Source organism: Tasmannia lanceolata, unplaced genomic scaffold, assembly GCF_043159265.1.
Source record: "Tasmannia lanceolata isolate RefF3 unplaced genomic scaffold, GAP_Taslan_0.1 ptg000023l, whole genome shotgun sequence".
NCBI lineage: Eukaryota > Viridiplantae > Streptophyta > Magnoliopsida > Canellales > Winteraceae > Tasmannia > Tasmannia lanceolata.
Genome location: NW_027518700.1, coordinates 1,836,327 through 1,850,028, shown reverse-complemented (window position 1 = coordinate 1,850,028; position 13,702 = coordinate 1,836,327). Strand labels below are relative to the sequence as shown.

The window sequence follows — 13,702 nt, the reverse complement described above, 5'->3', positions numbered from 1 at the left end:
AGTGGGAGCTGACTCTGGCTAAAGATGAAAGAGATTTTGTACGGTGCCCAATCGGGCATGTGCACTAGTGGGGCATCCACCCTTGATAGATATTTCATCCAACATCAGCGAGGCTGCTGTTGGATCAAATATGAAGGGCCGATGCTCATATAGTGTATGTGCCCGAGCGGGCACCATATAATTCCTCTTAAATAGCTTTGCCCACAAAGGACAAGTTCCCCTTTTTAATTTCGAACCATACATAAAGGATAGCTGTTGTTTTTTAGGTTTATATGAGGGTAAAATTTAGAAAATAAAGTGCTAAAATATAAAATTGAAGAACAAAATTAGGGCTGGAGATGGTTTGTTAGGAACACCTTATCTATGCCAATGGGTTGGATGAGTCAAACATCATCTGGTAGATGATGTATTTATAGTGGCTTGCTTCGATAAGCTATCTGTATACCTCATAAATCTCGCCCCCTTTTTTCTAATGGTTAAGACAATAATATCATTAATAATTTATTGTGGCATTTTTGCGGTGAAAATATCTCAAATGAATTTTTAGAATTTCGAGAAAATTTTAACCAACGAACTACAAACATCGGGTGCACCACCTATGCCACACGAAAGCCAAATTTAAGATGGGAAATGATATATTTGCTCCTTTTTTTTACTTTAGACAGCCCCCTCTAGTTTATAAGAGTAGTCATAGAAACACTACAAACACTACAGGGTGTTAGGTCCTAAGTGGGGGCCCGCCTAGGTATGACAAGTTTAAAGCGCCTTGCGTAATGCGTTCCATCAGCTCTGGAGCTTTTGGCGTATCGGTAAGGTACCTAACATTTGATATAAGAGCAACCACCACGTCCCGTGTTCGAGTCACGAAAGGGGCGACTTGTGGTGAAGCCTACCTGGAAAGGGCTACCTAGTAAAAAAAAAACCTAGAGTAAAAGCCGCCAGAGTGCAGTTGCCACAGAGTGGGTCGCCGCGGAAAGGGCAACCTATGGAAAGGTCTACCTGAAAATGAGGCCAGAGTGAAAGCCATCACAGAGTGGACCGCCGAGGACAGCAGATTCAAAAGCGTACTAGTATGTTACGGTCCTAAGTGGGGACCCTCCTAGGTATGGAACTGGGTGGAACCCAGCCTAGTATGGGACAAGGTTTATAGGGCCTTTGCCTAACGCGTTCCATCAGCTATGGAGCTTTTGGCGTATTGGTAAGGTACCTATCACAGGGGACTGTACGAAGTAAGAAAAGGGTGGGAATATATCACATCTAAAGACTTATCTTGGGCAAGAGTTCTGCAAAGTACGCCTCTCTCTCTCTCTCTCTCTCTCTCTCTCTCTCTCTCTCTCTCTCTCTCTCTCTCTCTCTCTCCTGTTTTGAATGTCGGGAAAAAAGAATTTTCCAGTACTTGGTAAACTCATTTTCTATTATTTTTTTCCAAAATCGTAAAACTTTTCCCTCCTTTTCAAAGGAAAATTTACAACCTCAGAACTTTTTTTCCATAAAATACCTTTTCCATTGGAAGCATTATTTTTCATAATTTTCTTTGGGAAGTGATACATCCACCCCTTTATTTTTTTTTTACTCGGGTCAGCTTCAGTCATCCAGTGTATGTATGTATATATATGAGTTGAGAGGGTGATGTAGTTAAGAATGAGGTGCCCTCAATAATCTTCCAGGGGAAACTACAATCCTGGATTATAAAATCCTTGTGTCCAAACACAGACGGTTTTCATGAAAAGAAGTGTGTATCAGATGCAAAAAAACAAATCCACTCTCTATTAATACACTAGAGATAAAAATATGTCACAAACAAAAGGTAGAGCTTCAAGAGGGAAATGAGAGGAGAAAAGCAAGATTCTAATAGTCCCACAATAAAATACATGTCTGAAAATTACTCTCATTTACTTTTCACCCATCCCCACTTCTCTCATCAACCCACTTTCACCACACCAAACGATTCCAAACAGATCACACACCATACCTTTCTATAACTAAGCTTTAGTCTTCCCAAAAATATGGCAAAATTCTACCCAGGCTCTTACAAGGCGAGAGAGAGAGAGAGAGAGAGAGAGAGAGAGAGAGAGAGAGAGAGAGAGAGCCTCATTCTCAAGACGAGAGAACTGGCTTTACATGCAGCAAAGCCATTTTTTCTGCAATCCAATCACCTCCACCATTAAAAACAATTCAAGCAAGAGCATACACACACAATATGAGATGAATCTCTCTGCGACATTTGAAAATATATTGGAAACAGAGGAGATCCGAGAGTTAGAAATTGAGGAATAATAAATGCACTTTGATGATGTGGATCCAATGAGGGCGGCGCTCTTGCGGTTGGTTTTTGCAAGGGCGCCATTCAGTCTAGCATTCCCCAATTAAAAAAAAGGTCAACACTTGAAAGTTATTTCCCCATCCAATTATTTGACTATGCTCACACAATTGGGGGGAAAGGAAAGAAAGGATCTATCTGCCACTGTAATTTTTTGTAAAGATGAATTAATTCATTGATGCTAAAAACATGAGCAAAATGGTAAACATCGACCCTCGGTCCCACTGAAGATTCTACAAGGTGGCATTTGGGTGAGGGAGGATAATGATGAATAGATGGTATATAGGCTGGATTAGTTATCTAATGTCTTGTTCATGCTATGATGATAACCTATCTAATTAAAAACAAATGCTGAGAGGAGAACAAGCATGAGAGAACTTACAGCATTAGGCTTGCTAGCATAAGTTCCCTGTTTATTATAGGTGGAATCATCCTTCCCAGGTGACTCAGTTTCGCGGGAATTTCCACCTGTCTTCTTCTCATCTCTGGCCTTGTTGAAGATCACTGTGAATCCCTCAGCTGAAGCAGGGTCATTAACATCCCATTCACCAAACTTCGGTAATGGCTGACCCTTATCCTGCTGGAATTCATAATACAATTTTAAGGTGTAAGAACAGCAATAAAATTCACATCAGTCGAATACTATTTCATGAATGTATCCATTTATGCAGAAGTTGCAGAAAAGATATACAGTAGAGAAGGTGACAACTACAAATAGGTTTGTGAAAGATTCACAACAATCAATGTCCTTCATCCTCATGTTCAATATAAGATTTCATTGACAGGGCTGAAACTTCATAAAACTGACGAGCTTTCACAATTCAGTTGAGTCGAGCATGGAAATTTTGAGACCATTTCACAACTAGAGCCCAGGTTTGTTGAACATTGGTGCATATCACAAACAAGTATACATAATACAACTATACCAATAAAAAAATACAACCATAATATTAACACACCAAAGCTATATAGTATACAACAGACGCACGTACTAGGGATATCACACTACATGGTACATATAACATTGAAAAGATGCACTTCTTATTATAAAGATACTGTATTTGACTTAATACTACAAAAAAATAAAAATAAAAATCACTATGCTGTCACAAGTATACAATTTGAAGTCTTACATTAGGTGACAGAAATGAAAGACCAGTGGTGAATGGCTAATGGTACATCGAAATGTGCATGCATGACAACTTGCCTTCAAGAAAAAACTACCATTTCCTGGAACAACCAATGGAGTCTGCAGACTTTTGAGTTCGAGTGGCACAAGTAAATGGAAGACTTGGACAAGACTAGCTTATATTTTTGAGAGGACCAGTTTGTTGACTCAGGGAAATGCCCCAAAATGTGGCCAAGCCTGATATCTAAGCTACAGACGACATGTACAATTGGAAAACAAAGTGTTGACCACAGCATGAATGCACCATGGGCCAAAAACATAACTAGAAATCCAAACCTTGATCCCCAGATTGTGTCCAGTCACTGTATAAAATTGGGCAGAACCCCCATCCATGGTGAGGCCAATCTCTTACCAGATCTGATCAGTGTATGTGTGCTGACGAGTGACGAGATTGGGACAAGCCATGATTCGGGGAGGTCCCACAGACCACCCGTCTCTTCATATACTGCTAACTAATTGTTTTTCAATCCAGAATCTCAATACAAATATAGTTTTTGGGAAAAGGCACGCATAATGCCGGGGCTCATGGTTTTATAAATTCGCTACTGTCATTGACAGTGAGTACATCTTTCATTGTCAAAATGCCTCGGAAAGAGGGGAAGAGAAAATCGGCATGGGAAACAAATAAAGGAGATCCAACACTGGATTTTTTTTATGAGAGAGAGGGGTCGCCTGCAACCGTGATCAAACCTTGTTCTCTTGACAGTTGATACTAATCATCACTTATTTGGAAGCTTCCATAACTCCATGCAACAGGCAAAGAAACCGTCAAGCAAACCGAGCGAACATATATCAAGAAGACATAGTTGAAGGGGTGTGATGATTTCCCTTTCTTTTTAGATGAGCAGCAAGCCAAACATGACACCTTTATTAGCACAAAAGAAGAGTGCATTTGACATGAGATTCTAAACAAAGAGGAATTATCTGAAGTTTCAGTTCCTTAATACCTTTTCAACATTTTTACTTCAAGGGAACGTAAATGGTTAAATTTAGTTTCTCACGTCATAAACGAACACACAGGGTACAGCTATGTCAGATTTCAGAATATTACACGCCACATGCTAAGGAAAAGTCTGCAATTTGCAGAGAAACAATGACCAATCTCTGTTGTCAATGAATATTAAAAAAAAAAAATTCCATTGCCATTGAAAAGTAACTATTTTGAATAAGATTTGATGACAGATTGTCAAAAATCTTAAATTCCCTATCTTATCTACCTTCTTGAAAGTTGAAAACGTACTGACAAAAAAATATGATCCATATATATTTGAAAACTTAATGGATGGGATGCCTTTGCCGCAGAATATACTAGTAATATACATTGAATAACAATAATCTAAAAAAAATAGCATATCAAATTATCAGATTTTTTTATGGTAGACGGCCCCAACTAGTTTGGGACAAAGGATTTGTTGAGTTGAGTTGCTACAACATTCATTTGTGAGTCCCTAACATAGATAATCTGTGCCCCGAAAATCTTCTGCATAGGATGATCCTAACCCTCCACAATCTGTGGAGGTTTCTATACCGCACCGTCCATTTTAAACCTCCACAAATCAGAAGGTTTAGGATCATCCTATGAAGAAGATTTTTGGGAAAAGCCTAACTACACTGGGGCCCAATAAATGAATTGTTTAGATCACCCAATAATTTGGGCCCCACTATATATATTTTTTATACACATGCATGCACGACCATTCACCTAAGAACTCCAAGTTATCAAGAGTAGTATTGAAGGCAGAAACACCAAACTCGGTAACATAAAAGCTCCATAGACATACTTTTAACCATTCAAAAAAAAAACACCAAAGACAGCTGAAAAGTAGATTATCTTGGCTTAAAATTTTCAAATTTATTTTCTTTTTTTTTTTTTTTTAATGGCTTCAAATTTATTTTCTTGGAAGTTGGAATGGAAGATGAGGATTAATCAGACTGAATAACTATGAAACCAACAATATGACACCTACTTTTTTTAAGTGGCATGATGTCTAACTATTGTAACTGGACAAACAATAAGCGATGAGCCTTAAAATAAATAAACTAAATACAGGTAACAGGAGCGACATCGTGTTAAAAATATTCATGCACGAATCTGCATGGAAAGGCTGGTTGATAAGTACTACAGTAATTATATATAAATTCTGGTAATCCAGTTTTCAGAAGAAGCAACAGAGGCAAACTGGCATATAAGCCAAAATATTGGACTGTCTATCCAAATATCCACCAAATAGACAAGAGGTCACAGGCACCTTTATTAGGTTTTTAATCTCTGCCATTTTAATTTCGCATATCCAAAACACCAATCACCAAACTAACAAATTTCTGTAGTAGGATTGTTGTTGTCCCAACTTCCCAACTGACAAACAGCAATCTGCCACTGATATCCAACTGATCATAGAGGCAGACACCAAGACAAAAAGAAGTTCATGTTTAGCTACAAATCATTGAAATAGGGCTGGATAAGGAAGGAATCTCACTGTGAATTATCTATAACTAGCAATGAAAGGTTATTATTTATCAAACAATCAATGTGGTCACGAGGTTAAGTAAATAAACAAAGACATGAAAAGAGCACATCATGAACAGAGAAGCATATAAGAAATTAGAACAAAAAGGACATAACATGAAAAAAAGCATCATTGAAACGCAATCTGATGAATGGATTACTAAAAGAAAGCACGTACAAGATAGTTATTAAACCTCTGAAAACATTAGATCAAAGCGTCACAGACTCACTGGAATCAATCAAAAACAAACAAAACAGATGCAAAATGGAAGAAAACACAATCCATTACAAATTACATGAAAACACACACCATGAGATCAGCCAAACTGCAAGAGGAAATCAAAAAAATATCCATTCATTCATTCAAACAACAAACAATAAAGATAAAAATGACAATCATCAGAAAATGAAAGAAGAAAAAACTACCAAAATCCACAACAAATAACCTAACAACGCCTCACTTCCTACAGACTCAAAGAATCGAGAAGAAAATCGAACAAAAACCACATATAATAAGAAAAATCGACAAGAAATCGCATAAAACCCCTCCCCTTGTATCATCCAATGAAGAAATTCAATACAAAACACATCGAATCTGAGAAGAAATTGCATCAAACTACATCAAATCCACCAAATCTGTCACAAATTAAAATCATAGGAAGAACAAAAAATATCATCATATAAGGCTCTAACATAAAAATACACCAAAACGCACCAATTCCATTCATTCAAAATACAAACAATAAAGATAAAAAGGAATATCATCAGAAAAGGAAAGGAAAAAAATCTAACAAAAACCACAACAAATAACCCTAACAACGCCTCACTTCCTATGGACTCAAAAAACTGCGAAGAAAATCGGGAAAAAAAAAAAAACCCACATCAAAGAACCAAAATCTACAAGAAATCACATAAAATCCCTCCCTTAGATCATTCAACGAAAAAACTCGATACAAAACACATCGAATCCGAGAAGAAATTGCATCAAATCCACCGAATCGCCAATCCAAACGATCAAACAGTTGACGCAAAAACATCAGAAAATGTTTCCTTCAAAGTACAAGCAATAAAGATAAAAATGACAATCACAAGAAAAGAAAAGAAAAAAAAAAGTTCTAACAAAATCCACAACAACTAACCCTAACAAGGCCTCAATTCCTTCGGACTCAAACAACTGCAGAGAAAATCGAACAAAAACTACATCAAAGAAGCAAAATCAACATGAGATCGCATAAAATCCCTCCCTTATATCATTCAAGGAAGAAATTCAATAGAAAACACATCGAATCCGAGAATAAATTGAATCAAACTAGATCTAATCCACCGAATCCGATCGATCAAACAGTTGACAAAAAAATCATCTGAAAATGTAAAGAGTTTCTAGATTTGGAAATTCTTACCGACATGAATTCCTTGAGAGAGAGAGAGAAGAAAATGCAAGACGAAGATTCTCACGCAGAAATGAAAAGGGAAGACAAAGGAAGAGAAAGAGGAAAAAGATATTTTATACTGTTACACAAACAAACTCAGCTCAGCTTGGAAATTCCAAGCACGGCTAAACGGAGGGCGTTAGGAATGACGGTAACGGACGTTGGGTTCCGTTAATGATTTGACAAGAAAAAGCGAGACAGGCCAGTGCTACTGCGACACGCGCGACTGATTTGTCAGCTGGGGACAAAAGCTAGCAAATATATCCTTTTGCTTAAATTTTTGCCATTTGCCTTCATAGATACACCCCTCTTTTTTGTCATTAAACAAGCAGTTAGTTGTCTTTCGTAAAGGGGTGCAATTATCAAAACAAGGAGACTTTTTACTCTTTTTCTCTTCTATTTCTATTTTGTGTAGCTGCAAATTTGAAGGAAAAGGAGGAGAAACTCGAGTCTTGAGAGGATGAGAGCGAGGTGAGCATTGAATTACCGATTTTTCCACCGCTCAGACTTTTCTACAAAAGCTTAAGCTTTTAGAGAAAGGCGTTATTTATCTTTTACACTCTAACACTCCCCGCACGTGTGGCCCTCTTAGCAAACACGTGGCACATGTGGTCCCACTTTGGGCCGACCATCGCATGTGGATTTTCGCTATCCGGGAGGTTTGAACTCGAGACCTTTGCTCTGATACCATGTTAAACATGTCCAAGGGAGAGATGATCTGTCGTACCAAAGACAATATACGGCTGTGATTACATCATCTGATGAGGAAAAATGAGTACAATTTCTCCATACTAGCCTTTAGATTCTTTTTCGATTTTCTGATTATAGAGTATAGACTAATGTTTTAACATTTTGGAACTAGGAATTTAATAACTGTAACACTTTTGACAGAGAAAAGGTCCAGCAGCATACAGATTCAAGCTTTGTTAATGGAAAATAAGGGTTTTAGCTAGAAAATCATGCCAGTTCATCTTGTACTGAGGAATTTCTGAAAAAATGTACTGCCTCACTCTGAAAATTTCAAGCTTTGATCTTTGAATTTCCGAAGGAGGTTTTTAACTAGAATAGAATATAAAGTAAGATTCTGAAAGGATACAATGAGAGAGGATGATGGGACGTGGTTAAAAAACAAGGAAAAAATTAATCATATTTTGGGTTTTGTTTCCTTGTTTTTCAAGCCTCTTCTTCTCCTCTCTCCACTCACTACCTGTCAATCCCTCTCGCATTCTCCCCTGCCCAAAGAAAAAACATACATGGTAGCCTAACATGCCTTGCCGTCTTTCAAGGGGCATGGGGAAAGTCCATAGCAAATCCCATAAATAAATATATGAATGAAATAAATGTCTAGTTTATTGGTTAGAATAGGGGCACCCATCCATATCAGTCAACAACTTATAGTTTGGGCATGACCCATCGCTTTTCTTCAATATATACTTCACTTCTAGCTGAGAGAAAGAAAGGGTATTCTGCTCATTTTCAAAAATAAATGAATAAAAGAAGAAGAAGAAGAAAAGGTTTAATTCATTGGCTAAACTAAAAAACAACAAACAAACAAAAATTAAAAATTATATAAACCCACCATTTATTTATTTCACCAGTTGCTAAATAGGTCTCCAAAAAAAGAGGTATAAAAAAACCCAACAATGGGGTTTTCATGGTAAGGCAAATTCGAATTAAAAAGGAAAAAGAATAATAAAAAGCAGGAAGAAATTCGACTTCTATTATTATGTATACTGCATTTAAAAAAGAAAAAGAATACTATTCTTGAGCGCTGCCGCTGCCGCTGCCGCTGTCACTTCCGCCAATCAAGTGCAATCCTCTTCATGTCTTAAAAAGCTTCATCCACACAGGTTAGGGGTTTACAGAAGCTTGGAAGCTCATAGAATCTTCTACTATTCACATTTTGCTGGCTATGAACACCTCCAGATTGTCCAGACATTTCTTAAGTACAAACCCATTTATCAGCGACCTGGATCGATCATCGACACATCTGATGAACCATCAGTAATAATCAGATCATGATGCATTATATGGAAACCCAAGTAAGAAATTTGGATACAGAACTGATGGAGCCATTAGTAACAATCAGATCATGATGCATTTATATAGATCATCAACATAACTGATGCACCATTAGTAATAATCAGATCATGATGTCATAGAAACTGAAGTAAGAAATCACACAGAATGATGCTCTCACTTAACATGTGTGAATGAACATACTCACTATAATTTGGGGAAGGGATTTGCTAGCATCCATCGCAGAAGGCATTTCGCAGATGGTCTGTTGCATGTGAGAGCAGCCACACAACAGATTTTGTCTTCATTAATGAGGTGGCTGCTCTCACATTCAACAGACCATCTGCGAAATGCCTTCTGCGACGGACACTAGCAAATACCTTTGGGGAAACCATGAGTTATTACAGAGTATAGTGAATTAGACAAACTATAGCACGTTGGAAGAAAATGCAAGACTATTTATTCAAATCTTCAAAGGGAATGTCCCTTCATTTAAAAAAAGAGAAAAAAAATCAGAGAAATGGTTCTTGCCCGTTTAAATGATATCAAAATCAACTAATTATAAACTTGTGTTGGTATTTCCTCAAAAAAAATTGTTTTTTTTTAATGATGAAAAATTATTAATGAAAAGGGCCAAGAGCCCAATGAACCTCCTCATTTGCTCCGAAGGAAGTTTCTCTAGGAGAGAATCCAGCCTACGAATCCCCAACATGAACTGTGAGCCCCCAGAACCCCGTCCACTTTTTTTTTTCAAAGATAACGATTTATTAAAACCCAAGAGAAAGGTACAACAGAAGCATGGGGACAAGGTGTCCCAAGCAAAATACATCATACACAAAATCAGAGACCTAAACTCTACATTGTTGCCCCCTCTAATTCTGTACTAAACACCACAGTTTCCACTTCTTCTTTCTGAACTCCATCCTTAGGTAATGAATCAGCCTTATGGTAGGCTGAACTCCATCCTTTGCTAATGAATCAGCCTTATGGTAGGCCGAACGCAACATATGCTGAAATTTAGAACCCTGTCCACTTTCATTGCAAGAAATGTAACCTCAATCTCTTTCTCCGCATATTCCATTTCTATTCTCCCCATCAAAGGACCCAAACTCCAATCCAAATAATTGAGACCTAAAGTGCAAGTCCGACACATGTAGATCTCTAAAGAAAGGAAAGATCTCATCTACAACGGCTAAAGGATTCTCACTTCTTACCAACCATCAACAAGCTAGTGATACAGCTGTGCCTACTCTTGGCACTTGCAATGTTACAGAAAAATGTAGTGTTTGTATCACTTTATTTTAACCATCTAACTTTTGCCCTCTACTGCCATTTATCTCTTCCTAAATAGTGATTCCCCTCAATCATCTTTCTCCAATTTCCTTATTTGAATCTTTCTCTCTTCCTTTCCCTTCCCCCCTTCTTCTCTTCCTGATTTCTATCAAAGTGTTCAATCTACCATAAAAGTTACATTTTGCTTGCTTCAATTCTCCGCATGGACGGTTGGTCCCGTCCTTTACCTTTTCTTTCACCCTTCATAACTTTCTTGCAAGATTTTATCCACCACCACTCATTGATTTTGTCCATTGTATGTTCCTCTAATCACCATAGTTTAGATCAGAGCTAAATCAAGCCACGTGACCTTAAATTAGATTCAAATAAAATAGGGCAGTGATTATGCTAGTCCCGGTAATACTTTCAAAATTATCCCTGGGAAATGTAATCATTTATCTACTAGAAATCTGTCAATTCTACTGGTTTTGGTTATAACCATTTCAAAAAAAAAGGAAATCTGTCAATTCAACCCAAGATTGGCTCATACTGATGATTAGACCATGTGAATTGTGCCCCACTTCGTGGCAAATCAATTAGCAGATTCCTTCCCGCACAATCTAAGAAGGTCAACATACTTGGAATGATTTTGGATCCGCCTTTCTTCTCATGGATGAACCTTATGACACTGAAATAACTAACTAAACACCAAGGGATGGACCGTGCTGTTTTAATTTCTTCAACTCCCTTCCATGTCTCTCCCATTAAGGATATACCATTTGGTCCATACACTACTGAGAATGTCCATAAGTAAGGTTGCAAGTTGCAACTTGGGTCGGGTTTTACCCGACCTGCATCGACCCGGCCCAAAAATAACCTGGGTCAGTTTAGAAATCATGGGTCTTGGGTTGGGTTGGGTTTAAGGTTGAAAAACGAAGTTCCTACTCCACAAGGATCTGAGGACATGCTGATTTCCTGGTGACCTATTCCAGAGAATCAAATCACAATAACTACAATGAAGTGGGGGCTTCTGCTCTGATTTGTGGTTTTTGAATCTATGTAACGCGTTTGGAAAACTGTTATGGTTGGAGGTGGCACAAGCAACTTGGTCACTTCAGCACTTTGGAGGAGTCCAGGTCCATGGAGATTTTAGATCATTTAGCGAATGAGCTTCATGACATACGTAGAGAGAGAGAGAGAGAGAGAGAGAGAAGTTTGGCTTTTTCATGTCTGAAGGAAGCCGCCAACGTCTCAGATGCTTTAGCTAAAGGTGTAAATGGATTCTTGTGTAGGGAATCTCTACCTCTAATGTAATTTTCTTCATCTCTGATGAAGTTATTGTTACCTTACAAAAGACTATATAATATATCTTCTCATCCTATATTTCATGAAAAGACTAAGCACATTTAAGTCAGTTGTTGTTTTGTTCATGAAAAGGTGATAACAAGGGCGGTAAAAGTTCCGTATGCGAGCTTAAAAATCAATTTCCAGATGGTTTCACACAAGCTATTTAAAGAAAATCCAACTGCATGAGAAGATTCTCGAGCTAAACATGGTAGGTTAGATCTAGCGCCAGCTTGAAGGATAGTACCAAGAACTGGAAGATTTTACTCAGTGTGCAGGTTATTGCCATCATTCTCTCTTTGTTATTTTTCTAATTCCATTTTCTGAGGAATATATTTACAGTCTAGATAATTTCGTTGGCTATCAATAAAATACATAGGAGAGAAGGGCAACCAATACGAATCATCTCCTAAAAATCCATTTTTTCCATTCAAAAAAATAAAATGCATAAAAGAAGGGCTGCCCAGACGATTTATCCCCTAAAACTTAATTTCCAACATTTTCTTAATTTCTTCAAATACTGTGAGATGCCCGCATGATTAGTGCATTCAGGTGAAAAGACAATAGCTGGGCCATGCTGAAATGTGTCAATAATGAGACATCTACAAAGGCATCTCTTGAATTTGCTTCTGATAGTATCCTTCTCTTGAAGTAGGGTGGGAAGTGGAACAGGAGAATTAGTGCAAAAAAGGGGGTGCATCCTTCCAAGGAGCAATTCTTTTAAACAGAGAAAAAGTTGTTACTGCTCAAAAAAAAAGAGAGAAGAAACATTGTCAAAACACCAAGAAAAATGGAAAACGTGGTCAGTTCAAAAGGGAACTCCCCCCTAAAAGGACACTTCATATGTACAAGAAAAGGTCTCGAGGAAGGAGCAACAAGAATCATCTGCCAGTAAATAAGCAAGCAAACTGATATTCTGAGTACCCACATTTAGAATTTTAGAACACCAATGCTGAAGTTATAAAAGCAAGAATGAACTTGAAAAAAAAAACCTCATAAGTACAATAATGGCGGAAAAGGATGTGTAGCTGTACCTGTACATGGCAACTTGAAGAGAGCTAGCTTGCTTCACTGGTGTAGAGCCATTATCAAGGAAGTTTTCTTAACCAAAGCCAAAACCTTCACTAGCTTCATGGATGGCAAGCAGCAAGCGTTCTTGAAGCTGCACTTTCGAGGAATACTCAGGAAGGTCTAGTTGGTTAAAACTGCACAGATAATCATTAAGGAGTTACAATTAGGTTCCATTATTAGTATCCAGCAAGCAACTCATTGAGATGAAAGCAGTCGAGAATCCATTTAAAATTATATTGGTGGAGCGTGCTAACAGAATATACTAACCAGGTATGAGCTGATGGAAGTCTTTCTGGAGCTCCATACGCCCTATGGATCTGAAACCGTTGAGGACCGGAGATACCCTGCAGGGCTTTGAAACCATCCAATGGTACCTGCAATTTCCATTGAAAAATTAGCTTACCTAAATACCTAAATTTTATGATAATGGGATGATTATTGTAACTAATAATTTATTAAGGGAAATGATATCTTAACTGCCTTGTTTTGATAATGGCACTCACTTTATTAAACACATTTCATACTGGCTGCTCATATCTTTAAGGAGTTGT

The 13,702-nt window shown here is 37.7% G+C and overlaps 2 protein-coding genes across 4 annotated transcripts in view; both read right to left on the bottom strand.

The window, feature by feature from the left end:
• Window positions 1-1,739: 1,739 nt before the first annotated feature.
• Window positions 1,740-7,567, bottom strand: LOC143856452 (protein NOI4-like). Its single transcript, XM_077366679.1, has 3 exons — window positions 7,416-7,567; window positions 2,703-2,900; window positions 1,740-2,141 (listed from the first exon to the last, which is right to left on the bottom strand). Exons 1-3 carry the CDS (start codon window positions 7,419-7,421, stop codon window positions 2,118-2,120), a joined length of 228 nt encoding a protein of 75 aa, XP_077222794.1. The 5' UTR covers window positions 7,422-7,567; the 3' UTR covers window positions 1,740-2,117.
• A 1,428-nt stretch (window positions 7,568-8,995) lies between these two features.
• UPL1 (LOW protein: E3 ubiquitin ligase-like protein) overlaps window positions 8,996-13,702 on the bottom strand; it is a 30,461-nt gene continuing 25,754 nt past the window's right edge. For 2 of the 3 annotated variants that reach the window (XM_077365782.1, XM_077365784.1), the window contains exons 14-16: window positions 13,419-13,525; window positions 13,115-13,285; window positions 8,996-9,435 (exon numbers count right to left, since the gene is read on the bottom strand). In XM_077365782.1, the coding sequence (XP_077221897.1) occupies window positions 13,183-13,285; window positions 13,419-13,525 (210 nt within the window). In that variant the 3' untranslated portion in view covers window positions 8,996-9,435; window positions 13,115-13,182. The remainder of the gene's footprint in view (window positions 9,436-13,114; window positions 13,286-13,418; window positions 13,526-13,702) is intronic. The other variant, XM_077365783.1, reaches the window with a different exon arrangement.

What these genes read in the sequence shown, in the direction of transcription:
- LOC143856452 (XM_077366679.1), bottom strand. An exon ending in ATGCTAGCAAGCCTAATGCT is followed by an intron (nt 2,142 to 2,702) that starts GTAAGTTCTCTC and finishes ATTGGATTGCAG; the next exon opens with AAAAAATGGCTTTGCTGCAT.